The sequence below is a fragment of the Rhyacophila brunnea genome, unplaced genomic scaffold (genome assembly GCF_057557595.1).
Source record: "Rhyacophila brunnea isolate RB1 unplaced genomic scaffold, BYU_Rbru_1.0 scaffold_21, whole genome shotgun sequence".
In the NCBI taxonomy this organism is placed as follows: domain Eukaryota; kingdom Metazoa; phylum Arthropoda; class Insecta; order Trichoptera; family Rhyacophilidae; genus Rhyacophila; species Rhyacophila brunnea.
Window position 1 is genome coordinate 25224953 of NW_028232871.1, and position 16713 is coordinate 25241665.

Here is a 16713-nt window from a genome sequence, read left to right on the forward strand (position 1 = left end):
AATTAAATTATACAGAATAGGTACACTAAAATGTATAAGGAATTGATTGAGAAAATTCAGTTTTTACACAGAACAGAATAAGAAAAATGCAAAAACCAGTCATAGACCAAGATTTCAAATGCAGTTTTGGTTTATGCATTAATGACCGTCAGGCTGTAAACAAACATTGAATGCGCGTTTCATTTACGTGGTGAATTTTAATTTATGTACATAATATTATATTTTATTACAGACGTAGCTATTGAAAATAACATATTATTCTTAAGGTGACGCATCAGTGAAACGCCAAATAATTTTCAACTGTACGCGCGACGAAATTATGGACTCGCTGCCATTCACTGAGAGAATGTTGACCCGGGAACACGTCACTTTGCTGCGTGATGGCGACGGGTCAATTAATTCTAAAATCGTGTAAAGATGACTAAAAACGTTACCCATTTACTTTAAAAAGAAAACATGTCAATGAATATATTATTATTGTTACTAATAGAACAATAAACAGAACATAAAATGGACGTATGTTGGATTTATATGACAATTAATATTTCGTTTGACAGGCGTCATTTTCACCCGCCACCCGCAATCCGCGCATCGCCTAGCGACGATCTTTTTAGACCGTGCCTCAACTAATGCATGGCCTTCACGTGTTTAGGTTTATCAGATTTCTACACTTCCCAGTATTGTACTTTCTCACAGTTATACCCAAAAGGTGACGGTGACGCAAGGGTGACTCACTCCCCTTATTTTTGTGTTCTTTGAAAAAAAATTCTCCGTTTGGAAAAGGGGCTAGATATGTACATAATAAGTTACTAGGTACTTCATCATAATGAAAATCTGCGTTCCTGATTTCCTTATATTAGTCGCTTTCTCATGGTGTGGTCCAAATTTAAAATAAAGTAATTAGCTTAGTTATTAATGTAATTGGTTCTGTATCCATTGTACAGATCATATTGTGTGGTGCAGCAGGTGCAAGTAAATAGTCTTATAAACATGTAATTTTCAACCTTCAGCCTAGTGATTCCTAACTGCCTCCATAATCAGAACTCGTATGCAGAACCAGTAGGTACGCTGGCATATCGCTTTGACGAGACTCCGCTTTTTAATGTACAATGCAAATACATGTTTGTTGATTCGTACGGTTAGGTTAGGTTAGTACTAATCTCAGATGAAGTAATACTACCGTGTACACAATTCGACACCTTACTTTGAAAAGGTTCTAATTGCACTTGACCATGTTTTGAGCTATGAGCGTTAGAAATTTGGAATGGTCATAATTTTCAATATAAAAAGACATGTAAATATAACTCCGGCATACTGTTAATTCCCATAGTTGACTATACATCACTCTGAAATGAACGTATATGATAGAATATGGCTAATGGAACCTTTTCACACCAAAAAGTCGTTTTATTCCAAAATGTCAGTTAGAACCTTTTTAAAGTAAGGTAACTAATTGTCAAAAAAAATATTCTGTAAACAGGGGTAAAACATTCGAGCCTGGAAATTTCGATAACTATTCAACCGGGCATTGTTTTAAATAAGTGTAAACTGCTTGCGGTTTTATCTTGCCTTTGCGCGTAGTTAGATATAAATGTAACTGTATTGTAAACTAAGTAGGTAAGCGAAACGTATCAAAGTTCGTTTCCGCCTTTGAATAGGTGACTGAAATTTCCAAGTGTCGAATGTGATAGTATCAAATGAAAACCAAAAATTTGTTTCATGATTTTATATTATATCACTTTTCTTTTGATAGTCACAATATCATATTCAATTACATAATACATTGCTAGGAATACGTTGACTATGCATTAAAACATGCATCTCGAGCAACGTCGCTTTACCCCGCCTGTATCAGGCAATCTCTCAATTAACCTAAGTTTTATAATAATAATAATATGTTAATGGACGTAACAAATGAATCGAACCGAATAAAAAAAAATCGGTGAGAGATTTGGAGGCGACCGAAAGTGGGTCATTTAAGAGTGAACAGAACAGAACAGGCCACGTCAAACAAACTGTCTGTCTACTCCACTCGCTACTCCCTCTTGTACAAATTGCATGACGTAACACGGCATGCCCCAAAGGCCTGCTGTCACACTGCAAACTTACTATTCACTAATCAATAAACATTTATTTTAAGGAACGTTACAAATCATAACACAGACTGACTCGTGTAATAATCGAGTGCTTATTTGTGTTGATTCAACTTTGGATTCGATTATATCGAGAGTGGATGTACTCGTTTCAAACTGAACTGATCACTCTCGAAATGATTAAAAATAATATTAATAAAATTAACTTATTACATTGCACAGACCTCGATCGCCCCGCGAGGATCACCGAAAACATTCGAAAGTAAAAATAACATCAGAATAATTTACTAGAGCTAACGAAAATGTACTTAAATTATTATAGATATAAGCGTATAAGTTTAATAATATTTATGTTTACTCTGTGCAGATGACAAGTTGTCAACGTTAACACTATGCTTAATCACGAAATCGAAATATTTGACTAAAGAGTTAATTATTTACACATCACTTCGGTGACTCTTCCGTCCACCGACATCATTTCCTGTAACATTAAATTTTATTTATTGATTTAACTACGCAGGTATAAATAGAAATATCACGTCGCCATCTTGCTCGCGTTTCGATGCGTCACCTGCGGACGTCTCATTCACTCTCGTATACTCGCAATTAGCACTGTCCCTTGTGAAATACTATTCGAGAACGTACGTACAAAGTTCTCTCGAACGTACACACGCACACAGACACAGCTCGGATCACCTGACCGCAAAAGAATTTCACAACAAATACTTTCACAAAGCCTTCGATGTCGTGTCGCTCGGGTCGCGGACGCTTCGGATAATAGAGGAACATAAATATGCCGAAGATTCGGCAAAAGCGGAGTCAGGTTCCCGGGAAGTAGCGAAATTTAGATACTAATAGGACAGGTCAGAAGGGCCACTTCGTCTTCCTCGTCGTATAGAAAGCGCTGCTTCGGCCCCAGCCCCTCCTGGAGTCTGCGGACGGCTTCCGCGACGAGGGAGTTCGATTCCAGGAGCTGCTGCAACATTTCGTAGGGGTCTTCCGCGGGGGCCGGAGGTTCCGGTCGCTGGGGGGGGCGCTCTATCTTGTAGGGACTGGGCCTTTGCGCTTGCGTCCGCCTAGGTCTGGCCTTGAGCCGCAGGTTTTCCTTTATTTCCGACACTAATTCCTCGACATCGCGAGCTAAGAACTCTCTTTGCAAGTCACTTTTGCCAACCACGCACAACTCCCGTTTGCTGGGCATCACAACAGTTGGAAAAAAATTCGTGTTATAAAAATGTCGATCGCAGACACGCTCTATCCGCGTCAACGTAATAGCCGGGACTGAAATGAATGGCCGACCGGCGCGACGGTATTGTTTTGATGGCGGTGCGCAGACGCAGAGGAAGGGGGAGCGCGGGAGCGAGGGGCGATGTGTACAAACATCAGACAGGGATCGTAAACAAACAAAAAGCTTCCGGACCGTCATCGCGCGCCGGTTCACTACGGGCTATGGCGGTTCCGAGGTGGGGGGTATATTTTTCTGGGACGCCACTGTTCGCGTTCAGTTCTATTTTACAACGTTGCATATTTTTGCAAACGTGGTCGGGAGCCGGCACATTTTCATAATATTGACAAAATCCGAGCGATAACGTTAATAATAATATTCTAACGCGCACAAAATCATGCGCCTATCTTGAAAATGATTGAAGGTCAGAAATTAGATTAAAATAATTTTTTAACATTCCTACTTCTGACGAGCAGCGGTAGGTACATAAATACTATTATAATAAAATAACGGTATTACATAACAAACAAAATAAATTGTGGGCGGGGAATTGTATAAGCTCAGATTACGGCCAAAATCAGGGAACACAAAAATGATTAGAAGTGTATGAGAACGTAGAGAAAGAAATATGGGATAAACTTCAATATGTAGGTACCTATTGCTATTTTCAATAGTTACACCTGTTGCATTAGGTAGGTACTAATTTTCACGTTTGTAATATAATTGCGGAATTAACTCGGAGCTATATTCCTTGGGTTTTATGGCCTAACTGTCAAAAACTAATAAACCGAATCCGGCGTCAAAACCTTGTCCATGGCGACTGGCTTTCAAATTGATATCTTATTAATCTATTCTGTGATCTCAGATTGTGAATTTAAAACATACTTAAGACGAGGTATTCTTAGATTTTTTAAACAAATAGGTACCTACCAATATAACGATATGAACATTACACTAATAATTATAATATAAACATTTATAAATGATGATTATTTTTTAAAATTTAAGTATTAAAATATCATTACCTAACATAACATAAATATTATTTGGTATCTACGTAAAATGGGGAGTTTATAATAAAATAATAATGTAGGTAGGTGCCTACCAGCTAATATACATTTATGCAATAATTCAAAATTATATTAGTTATATGGTTATAATATGAGATCAGTGAATACAAAATTAATGTGAACTGGCTTACCCCTCTGGGTTTGGTATAACAGGGTACAGGTCTCAAGTGTGGAAAAACATGAGATAAACAAATTATTCTCAATAGTTACCTATGTCTGCCTCATAATAGGCGTTAAAGTTCGTCACGTAATTTCGCATTCAGTATTTGAGGGCCGTCGGTACGCTTTGAGTCCCTTTGTTTTATGACCTAAAGTAAGAAAGCGAACCCTGGCCTCAAAACCGCTATCACACCCGGCAAGGTAAGCCAGATCCCATTTGTGTGCCTTGTGTGAGGTATTATAGGTAAACAACCACTCAACTCCTTTCGTGGTTTAGAATAGATCAGTATTTTGTGCAATAAAAAAAACGATCTATTTCACCACACTGTGGTATTGAAACGATGATGGCACAAATATTGTGTCAGTCTTAGTTCTCAACGGCTTTTTAATAATTAATTCACATCGAATTACATAATATTATTCCACTCAAGTTACTTAAAATTATGTCAGAAGTAGTAAGTAGCGCGGGAATATTTCGAAAAACCGCTCTCGAAAAGTTTGCTTCTTCACTGGCAACATTATAATGTAAAGTATACAGCAATAACAATACAATAACATCGAATGTATATAAATATCATTTGCTTACTAAATTATTTTATTTATTTTTTAACTATTACATAATACTTATTCACAGATATTTACATATCCCAACATCTAGCTAGTAGGTGTTGTGGATACGGATTATATTTTAATTTCTAAAATGATCTCTTCATTATGATAGAAAGATTACTAAAATTGTTATTTATTTTGTACGTACCTAAATTAAAGTCATTATTTCTAAATATACAAAATACACTTTGTTGTGGTAACCAAGTATCACTATATCCATTGTCAGTGACAATGTACAAATTGGAACGTAGCATAAACGTGGCCAAGATGTTCTTATTGGAATGTACATATATTTTTTTAGAAAAAATAATATAGTAAACACTAACCTTTAATTCGGAATTTGCAGGCGGATTCGTCAAAAATATAATTGTACTTTCAGCACTATATGTAGTTATCACAATTACAAAGTATCACAATGCTGAAAAAGGTGTTTGCGACATTTAGCGGAAAGAATTCTTCGTACGTAAGTAAAATGTCAAAAGTGTCACAGAGTGACTTCGGATTTAGTATTAAAACTTGCTGCTATATTCATGCCATTTCGGCCTGCAGATAAATCTCCCTTTATTATTATAAATTGTAAAAGAAACCAAAGTTAGCAAGTAGCTTAATCTATGCAAGTAGCATAATAAATTTATGCGCTAATATCTCAAATGATTGTAACTTGGGAGACAAATACTTTTTTTACTATTGCCTCAACAATATAATATGTACAGGTTATGTTTATTATTCACAACTTAAAACTATTTATTTACAACACTGATTTTTATAATAATATTACATGAAATACATATTTTAAAGGTTAGCAGTAGCAATAATTAGGATTGCAAATACAATATTATGTCTGTTTTTTTCACACAATCTTCATTCTTCATTTCATGCAAACATCAATTATTTTTATAGGATGCATAATTTTATAATCCATCATATTAGGTACCTACCTATATGATTACAAAAATAACTATATCTTTTAAAAAGAAACAGTGTTTTACAATGAAATTTTCTATTTTGCATATTCTATTGTTTGTACATTAAAAACAATCCAAGATATCTTTATATTACATGAAGATAGTCTTTTAATATTGTATACCTACCAATATTAAACATAGGCACCCTATATTGTTTTATTATGAGTTTGGTACCCATTTTAAATTAAATAATTAGAAAAACAATGAATATATTTACAATATTGGATGCAGTTGAAGGAATGAAAAATGCATTCTACTGTTTACGGATTAAAATTATTAACAACAGCTGTAATTTAGTTTGAAATGATTCCGTATCAACTGTCAAAACAGAGGACCTTGTGTCACATGCTATCTTATGGGAGTTAAGATATTGTTTGGTGATTAAAAATACCATGGACATAAGTAGGTACGTCGCAGAAGTCAAGTACCTCAAAGCAGTTCATAGAAATGCCCCAAGAAAAATAATATGATAATTCAATTAAATTAAAATTCATTTTGTATTAATTGTTATATTGTCACCCCTATTTTTATAATAGGTAAAATAATGATTTATATTTATAGTTCTTTGGAATCCTTCAGCGAAGATGGGAAGCAGGCATTGGTGGAGCAGGTGTCAATCCTATTCTTGGTGAAGATAATATAGCTGCAACACTTCGTAGTAATTTTCCACGAGCCAGTTTTATTCAAGTGAATGATGTTTCTGGGGGTTGTGGAGCCATGTTTGAGGTAATCAACAAAAAGATTTATTATTTCAAAGGGCCTCTATATATTTATTACAGTTGAGATCTTTTAAAAAATTAACCATTACATAACAGCTAAATAATAATATTATGAATTAACACGCAATGATTGTGACATATTATAAAGACTCTAGTGAAGGGTTGATAAACATGTTAGTTTATAAAATTAGTTATTATATGGTATTCACTACATTCCTAAATCTAAATATTGTTTTTATGACACATCTTATCATGCCATTCCATTGAATCCCGGGATTGATGAACATAATCCCGGGATTTCGGGATTGATTTTTTTATCAATTTTTATGGAAAATAAAATAAAAGCGAAAATATAACAGAAAAAATACTTTTAATAAAAAATAACTACATTAGAAATAAACTGAGTTTGAATGAAGTTTGATTTATACCCATGTGTAGGTTGCCGATTCATTTTATTTTTTCACATAAATTATTAAAAATGAGAAAGATTGGAAAAACACAATGCTTCGCACTTTTAACGAAGTAATTCCACCATGATATCATACGTTTTACGGCAGTTTCATATTTGGATGACTAATTAGATTTATGAAGCGGAAAGGCCATAAGTACGCCATGAATATTTGCTTTACTATTTTAAATCTCGCTCATCCATTCATTATGTCTTTACTATCAAAAACAGCAATCTCATATTAAATTCACATTATTATTTATATTACAATATTATTTACTCCATTAAACTTATGTATTTCCAAGATTGAACGTATACAATATTAACAATAAATGTCTTAAATAGTATAAATTATACTATATTTATTTTTGACCGATTTTATCAATGTTATTTGTAAATATAAAAATTTTATATTAACAATGGAAAAAAATGCCAATCCCGGGATTGTAAAATTGTAATCCCGAAATCCCGGGATCAGAATTTTGGCTCGGGATTGGATTCCCTAGTCAATACTGTGTGGTGGGGGTAGAAAGGGAGCTTAATCGTATGAGAAAGAGATAGTTTTTAAAATTGCAAGTGATAGTTGAGTGGAGGAGATGGGATTTTTTAATGGGAAAATCATATGGAACGGAGAGCAATTAGGGCATAAAATATTTTTAATTGAGTATGTGTTTTTATTGTTACTACTCATTCTAGAGAATGCTCGCCATAAGTGATAACCCATTTTATAATAATTAATTATTATATTGAAACTCTTCAAAAAAATATTAGTTACCTAAAAGGTAACAGTATATATTTCTGAATTTGCAAACAGCACCATTGATTTATTAATAATAATTTTTAAATTCTACCTCATCATGTAAATAAAGTATTTTGAAATATTAGCAGCTCAACACACGAATGTATATCTTCAATTCCGTGCACGCAAGGCAAGTCATAGAAAATGAGCATGAACACACGCTGTATTTTATATTCATTACACTAGCCCTGGTCAATTTTTTTAACATACTGCCATCTCTTGGAATCATGGAGAAATACTTGACCGAAATACAAGTTTTTATGATATACCTACTTACTTTTAATATATTTCACAAAAATGGATAGGTTTTTTTTTTTATAGAAATTCTTGACCCCGCTTGATACTGCTATGCTAATACTATTTAATGGGTTAAATAACAGCATTTTAAATCGCCTTATTCATGATTTTCTAATTGTAAATTTCTTTTAATAAATGCATATTATCTGTTATTTTGCAGGTATCTGTGGAAGCACCTGAATTTAAAGGGTTATCGATAATGAAGCAACATAGACTAGTCACAGCAGCACTTAGTGAACAAATTAAAAATATGCATGGAATTAGAATACAAACCGCAGTTCCTCCAGATGGCGATAAGAAGAATTAACCATTATAATTAAAATATTATGTTCCTAAATTATGTAGTTAAATAATAAAGTGTTATGAAAAAATAAATCTATGTTATCTGCATTTTTTTGGAACCAATCATTTCCCACTTATTAAAATTATTTTATTATGGTTACGAGAAGGTGGGTCAGCGTTGATAGATAAATATTTTACCATGTGAAATAAAAAAAAAACAGGATTTAAGAGCAAAAGCGGGACAATGAGATATCCAGGATTCCAGTAGCTAGCTCAGGTGTCGATAGAACCCCGGATTCACAAAAAATTAAACAAAAAGAATTAAACAAAAAAAGGTCTTTCTTGTTCGTAACGTGGTCTTATATTTTTTTATACAAGTTTATTTTCTGGTTTTTACAGTTACAGTCATCAGGTCTGTACGCTTTGAAAAAAGGACGCTCACTAACTTCTTTCTCGGGGTTCCAGGGGCTAGCTCAGGTGTCGATCGAACCCCGGATTCACAAAAAAAATTAAACGATTGGAATAGAAATAAAACACGGTCTTTCGTGCTCGTAACGTGGTCTTATATATTTTTTTTAATTTTTAGTTTTACAAATTATATTTGGGCTTTTACAGTTATAGTCGTCAGGTCCGTACGGTTTGAAAACCAGACGCTCACTAACTTTTCTTCTCGGGGTTCCCTTTTTTTGAAATCCCTCCGAGCCCACGCCGACATACCAAGAGCCCTCGTGATTAGCCAAATCTAATCGGATGATCTTTGGATTCGGCGAATCACGAGCCTGACCCTGGCGCTGGCGCGCGAAGATTTTACCGTTGCTCAATGCGCGGCAAAATTTACAACATTTGAATTCTATATTTTTTTATATTATATTTAGTCTTAAAATTATCCCTTTCATCCATCGTCATTATACTTTAAAATTTATCTTAATTACACCTCCGCCCAGTAAATGATTTTCACGCACCGGACGAAGGCCTTTACTCATGAACATTTACGTAGTTGAGCAAGGAATCAGATTAGATGTTTTATGATGCTGTTTCTAGAGGTTAGGGTTACATTTCGGCTTATAATTATTAAATGATTCTTTCACACCGGGAGCAGCCTGTCTGTAACAGGGATGTATCAACAACCTAAAAAACGCATATGTAATTAAATATTTTTAATGTTTATATCTACTAGCTGAGCCAGCTGGCGGTCGCCAGTTTGTCTCGCTAGGTCTTGCAGACGGCTTGGCGGTGTTGGATTTTAATATAATTGTGAAGTATGCATAGAGTTTTCCCTTCGGAATTGATTTTCATTCACCTCAAGACAGTTTGACATTTTGCTGATTTGTCAGTTTTACGATTTTCAAATCGTCACTGTCAATATAAATTTGGGGTCATATGCGTAGTCTATTCGGAGTCTGGCCTTCACAATATCGTCCGACACCACCTCAGGCTGATAGGCCAAATAGAACAGCTTGCAATCGCCGATTGCGACCACTGACATTTTAATAGAATAAAATATGTGTAGTTATATAAATGTTTCGTTAAAACACGTGCATTTAAATATGATAAATAATTATACATCTCATAAATTCGAATATAAAGCAAAGTACCTACGTGATTATTATAAATGGCGATCCAATATAACATGAATATTAATCTGCCACGGGACCCATTTAGATAATAAAAGGTTAGCAGTATATAAATAATAAATGCTTGCAGCCGTAGAATAATATTTAAAAAATCAAATTTTGAATTAAAATTTAACCTTAAATAACATAGTCTTCCATCGAAACAAAATTTATTTTGGGTAGGGTTTGGGTATTATAAATAGGTATGTACATAAAATCACAAATTAAAAAAAATATAGCAATTTATATGACCAAGAAGAGTAGAATTAGGTTGGGATAACCTTCATCCAGCAGTGGATTGACTCTGGTTGATGATGATAAAAACGATATTATGAATGGGTAAATATAATATCAACAATTTTGATAAATATAGAAATCGTTTAACCGCTAGTAGTAGAATCAGGTTGCGGAACCCTTCATCCAGCAGTGGATTGATCCTGGTTGATGATGATGATTATGATGACGATATGAATATGTAGATAAATAACATTAGCATTTTTAATAAATATAGAAATTCAATACTTTCAAGAATCAGATTGCGGAACCCTTCATCCAGCAGTGAATTGATCCTGGTTGATGATGATGATGATAATGACGATATGAATATGTAGTAAATATAATGTCACCAATTTTGATAAATACAGCAATGCAAATGACAGAAAGGAGTAGAATCAAGCTATGGGAGGCCTTTATCCAGCAGTGGATTGGTTCAGGTCGATGATGATGAGAATGATAGAAATAGGTATAATATCACAAATTTGTTTAACCGCTAGTAGTAGAATCAGGTTGTGGAACCCTTCATCTAGCAGTGGATTGATCCAGGTTGATGATGATGACTATATGAATATGTAAATAAATATACTATCACAGATTTTGATAAATACAGCAATTCAAATGACAGAAAGAAATAGAATCAAGCTAGGGAGGCCTTTATCCAGCAGTGGAATTGCTCTGGTCGATGATGATGAGGATGATAGAAATAGGTATAATATCACAAATTTGTTTAACCGCTAGTAGTAGAATCAGGTTGTGAAACCCTTCATTCAGCAGTGGATTGATCCTGGTTGATGATGATGACTATATAAATATGTAGATAAATATAATATCACAGATTTTCATAAATACAGCAATTCAAATGGCAGAAAGGAATAGAATCAGGCTAGGGAGGTCTTCGTCCCGCAGCGGATTGGTTCAGGTCGATAATGATAAGGATGATAGAAATAGGTATAATATCACAAATTCGTTCAACCGATAGTAAGTAGTAGGATTACGTTGCGGAACCCTTCATCCAGCAGTGGATTGATGATGATGGTGACGATATAAATATGTAGGTAAATAACATTAGCATTTCTAATAAATATAGAAATTCAATACTGTCAAGAATACAATCAACGTAGAGAGGCCTTCATCCAGCAGTGGATTTATTGAGGCTCGTGATAATAATGGCATTATATATAGATAGGTAGATATTAATATAATATCACTGATTTTGATAAATATAACAATTCATGTGTAAGTAAGGAGTAGAATAAGGCTGAGGAGGCCTTCATCCAGCAGTGGATAGGTCAAGATTGATGATGATAGGGACGAAAAAAAGTAGGTAGATATTATACAATATCACACATTTTGATGACTATAACAATTCGTATTAATTTCTTTCATTGTTTGCAATGGCAATTTTGTTAGTTTAATATGACTATATTCTGATCTATGGAAATTAGTAGCCTAGGTAATTATTTAATAAAAAAAGATTGAGTGAACAGCCACAAAGAAGTATTTTAAAAAATCAAATTTGGAATATCACGTTGTCTATGAAATGGCGGACAGTGGCGTACGCTGCTGTTGAAAGATAATTTACGTAGTGAATTGTACCAAGATTATTGTTTTCTCACCGGAAAAAAGTGCGCCAATGCCTACATTACGATATTTGAATAAAAATAATCGAATCCGTTTGTCAATTAAAGGATTAGAAGGTCTTAAGCGACGAAGACGTCATTCTGCTGTACGTTAAATGAAATATGGCGAATCGTATGCGGTATATGAGAAAATATCGGATATAAACGTCACATACCTGTAAAATCATTGAAAATTTCTGAAATGTGGTCAATTCAATCGGTAGATGAATCGGTAGCGCACATTTTGAAGTGAAGATGTAAAAATAACAATAAAATGTCGCTTAAATGGGCCGTTGGTGCGTTTTCCAAAATCTCTTAGGATAATAATATATAGGAGATAATATCAATAAATGACACAACAAAAAGTTAAAATAGTTATATTAAACAATATTTTTCCCCCAAAGCATGCCTATTTGTACTAAGCTGAAGATTTTACATTTGTTTCTGCTGCGTAATGTATTTTTAAAATTCAGCACATTAGTATAGCATGTTGAATTGAACAAGTAATTCCAATTATATCAACTCAATAGAACATATTATTCTGTTTCTTGCATCTGACCGTTTTAAATTCATTTGAGAATTCAGTGAGAGTTCAATATTATAGCAATCAGATGTTGGTATGCTTAATTAACACTCCCGTTGCCACGATGGTCTCGCAGTTTAGAAATGACTACCCCACTTATTATTATGTATATAAACGTCTACTTTTAGCTATTTGTAGATAAAATATTTAGGCATAAAAAGAAAAATATATAGGTGGTTGAATTGAATGTTTTATATGTAAAATTAATCATTTTTTGAAAGTCTAATCAATATTTTGATAAGACAGTGATAGGGCTATCTAGAAAGATATACGTTAGAGAAACGCGCATAATAGTAATGTAAACATGAGACACTATTTTAAAATGTCATTTGTTAGTCAGAGATAGAAATGTATGTCTTTGTTCAACATAATTCTGTGAATAATGCAATCAGTTATAGCCTCCCATAATATATCGAACCTTGAAGTATACATTGTTCAAATACATCTGACGATAAACGCCAAAGCAACCCTTAACGCAATGTTATTAGTGTTCATTTTACCGTGTTAACTTCGCTACATGTGGCGTTTATTCATAAACAATTAACGAAAAGGATCCAATGCTATTGACCATTGTCTAGTCAAGTCATAAAACCTTTTTTCCCGGATTTAGAATACAGACCCTTGCTACAAGGTTTGTAAAGATTACATCAGTTTGTGGGACATAGGCAATTGAAAAAAATTCTCGAGCGGGCTAAATAAAAACAGCACAGCATGTGGCGTGGCGTATTCACATGTTCTACATGTTTATACTATTATCATATTAGGCAATGCAATATGTTAAATATTGGCAAGGGTAATATTATTTCATTCTGTTTTAGAATTTTAGGAAAATAATACAATGCGATAAATTTCATAATATTGATGTACCTACCCATTCAAATGTTGTATTCAAACCCAAATATTAAACCCGTTAAAATAAATACCTTGCATTGAAATCAGACAGCTACAGAAAATGTAGGTATGTTCTAATGACTAGCATCAATAATAATATATTTGTATCTATAGTTAACTGTAGCTTTGTAAATTGCGGTGCGGTGCGGTTAATACGATATTCTAAAATATCCTTTTTTTGACGATATTACTAATACCTACCTATATTAGTTTTTTTTAATTATAAAAGATTATAAATGAGACATTATTTTGTTGGTCCATGGTTGAACCGTAATAAATTGTATTGTCGTCGTAAATCACTAATAATAGCTTTCATCCGAAAATAATAATGAGTCAGCAAATGCAATTTAAGTGCAACTAGGTAGTACACGTGGAGTTTCTTTTGTTTATGAAGTAGACACACAGTTGCAAAAAATATTTTATAGTGTTTGCAGCATTTTTATTTTTTAATTTTACAAGTACCAATAATAAAATTATAAAGTAGGTACCTACTTACATACCTAATATGTAAATAAATAATCATAGTGAACCTGTTGTGTTTACATGATATTGTGTTATAATATTATATATTATTATTAACTATATATAATAATATGTATGTATATGTGGATTGTATGTAGGTACAAGAAATTCATATTAAGATTACTGAATCATTCTAATTTCATAAGTACTTACCAAATAATATTATTATATAAATAAATATTATCATACTCAATCTGATGTAGGTATATACATAATAATATACTATTATATTATTTCTCAGTGGTGAAGTGTGGAGGTAGACTGTTAAGATCCGACATAAATAGTGCATTGTGAGTCATACGTACCTATTTGTTTTTATTGAACTAATACTACAATAATTTACATAATATGGTGTTATATAGTTTTTAAAAATCAGATAAACCCAGGCCGAAATAAAACCATAATAGTTTCGGTACGCTTTGGGCAATCCTACAATTTTGTGCACACTTTTTCATTCATACTTCTCTTTTCGTTAAATATAAAATACATATTATTATTACACGTCATGTTGTTGGTATTTTTTAACTCTTCAAGTGAAGCGCCTAGTTTCAGAAGCCCTAAAAAGATTTTCATAAAATTTTGAGTTTGATATATATTTAGATATATGTTTTTGTCCACTATATATTGGACAAAATGTAAGCAATAAAACTTAATGTGTTCATTAAAATATATCGAAGCCAATATTATTTCATAATATGCTAGGTATCTATTATTTTATGTGGCGAACGTAATAACGAACGCCTGCACACGTGTTATTCTACCTTACAACACCCTCGTCCGCTTCGGATGAATTAGCCATCCCCACTCTCCGTGAAATGACAGCGTGTGTTCGTTGTTCCATTTAAAACAGATCGAGACACACCGTGGTTTGGTTATGACGTACATTTATCGATGTCCGATTATTATACACGATTATAAGATAATTGCATGTGATATACACAGAATAACATGTTAAACGATGACTAAATAGTATTTAAAAACATACTTTACCTTTTGAAGCAATCAATTAGCTTTTAAAATGCCTTAAAATGCCAAATTTCTAGCGGGACACTGAGTGGACGGCATGGGAACGGGCGTAATTTTTTTACCATGGTAAGGGAAAGGTTAAAATACATGAAATTAGCTTGAAAACATCTTTTAACTCTCTCCAGAATAACTGATGCCATTTCTGTGCAGCTGAGTCTTTCGAATTTTTTCACAATCACATCAATATAAGGTTTCAGTGAGTTGAATTCTTCATACATTGGGTTCATATCTACTTCTCCATCGCATTCTTTTATCTTAATCTAAATGTCTTATTTGTATTTATTGAATAATCTATTTTTGCTTAAAAATTGGAACTTCTGGCAACGTTGGGGTAGGTATACAAAAAAAAGCAGTTTTCCTTGAATCTCTATTAGTCCAAACCGTAGTAATGAATATAGAGTAGGCGAATTAATTCAAGTAATTGTTTGGTGAAGTAAATAGTAAATCCCTAATTATAAATAATTTAAAATAAAATTTTAAGTGAGACATGTTAGCCTCATGTTGAAATGTGTGGAAACAATACTCTAATAAACAGGTTTGTGAGCAGGCCCTAGCTTAAATTTTAAAGAATTAATTTATATCGCAGCTGTATAATTTAATAGTAGGTAAATAAAGTCATTGGTGTATACCTACTCTATAGATCGAAAACATTTTTAAAATAGTAAATAATACATTTTGTTTGTAACGTCATATTATATTTATTAACAATGAATTTTAGCTGTAATAAATAAATTTAGCCATTGTCCAGTTTAATAATAATTATAATATTGCGAAAGTAGTCTACATGGGTACCTTTCCAATAATCTGTGATTGACGATAGTACCGAATTTGAATTTTTGACAGTTTTCGCCGAAATAGTAACTACACTAAAAATAGTTTGTTGTGCTGGCAATGAAGAATAGAGTTGCAAGTTGCGAGAAAAAATAACACCTTGAATATAAAAAATAGTTTATTCGATAGGAATGGTTCTAGAATACAAATTAATTATTTATGTAGGTACCTAGTATAGATCTACCATCGTAAATTGGCAGCCGGTCGAATTTGAAACTAAAATTGTCTATCGAGGATAAATTTGTCACAAATGCCATTTAATTTTACAACATGTTTCTCGAATTATGGATTGCGCTTGCGTTTATTTAGCTCTCATGGCGTCAAAATATCAAAATCACATTATATTTAGTGTTGATAAATAAAATATACCTACCTATTAAAAAAAGAGATCAACAAGTGAAAAAACCTTTTTCCTTAAATAAGGAATGTACCTAATACATAATTTTATATTTGATATAGTATTTTATAATCGAATGAGTGTTTGTTGCTAATTTAGGTAGGTACGCTATTTTTCTTGCTCGCAAGATTTTTATTGTTTGTACATTTGAAAACATAAAGAGCATTTTAGATTATTAATAAACGAATGTGACCTTTTAATATTTGACATTATTCGATAGCTACTTAGCACCAATTATTTGGTAAGTATTTAAAGTAAGCTATATTTTAATATAATCAACAACGAATTA

At 32.9% G+C, this 16713-nt stretch overlaps 3 protein-coding genes across 3 annotated transcripts in view; 1 reads left to right on the forward strand and 2 right to left on the reverse strand.

Moving 5' to 3' along the window:
- The window catches only part of Dip-C (dipeptidase C), a 160917-nt gene extending 155235 nt beyond the window's left edge, over positions 1-5682 (reverse strand). Inside the window, exon 1 of the mRNA XM_085949084.1 lies at positions 5483-5682. The gene's annotated coding sequence lies outside the window, so the exon portion shown is untranslated. The remainder of the gene's footprint in view (positions 1-5482) is intronic.
- LOC147070891 (uncharacterized) lies at positions 1712-3410 on the reverse strand. The gene has a single exon (XM_085948859.1). It carries the CDS (start codon positions 3292-3294, stop codon positions 2938-2940), a length of 357 nt encoding a protein of 118 aa, XP_085804985.1. The 5' UTR covers positions 3295-3410; the 3' UTR covers positions 1712-2937.
- On the forward strand, positions 5480-8763 carry LOC147070892 (bolA-like protein 3). Its single transcript, XM_085949087.1, has 3 exons — positions 5480-5619; positions 6683-6847; positions 8545-8763. Exons 1-3 carry the CDS (start codon positions 5572-5574, stop codon positions 8689-8691), a joined length of 360 nt encoding a protein of 119 aa, XP_085805213.1. The 5' UTR covers positions 5480-5571; the 3' UTR covers positions 8692-8763.
- Positions 8764-16713: the final 7950 nt, after the last annotated feature.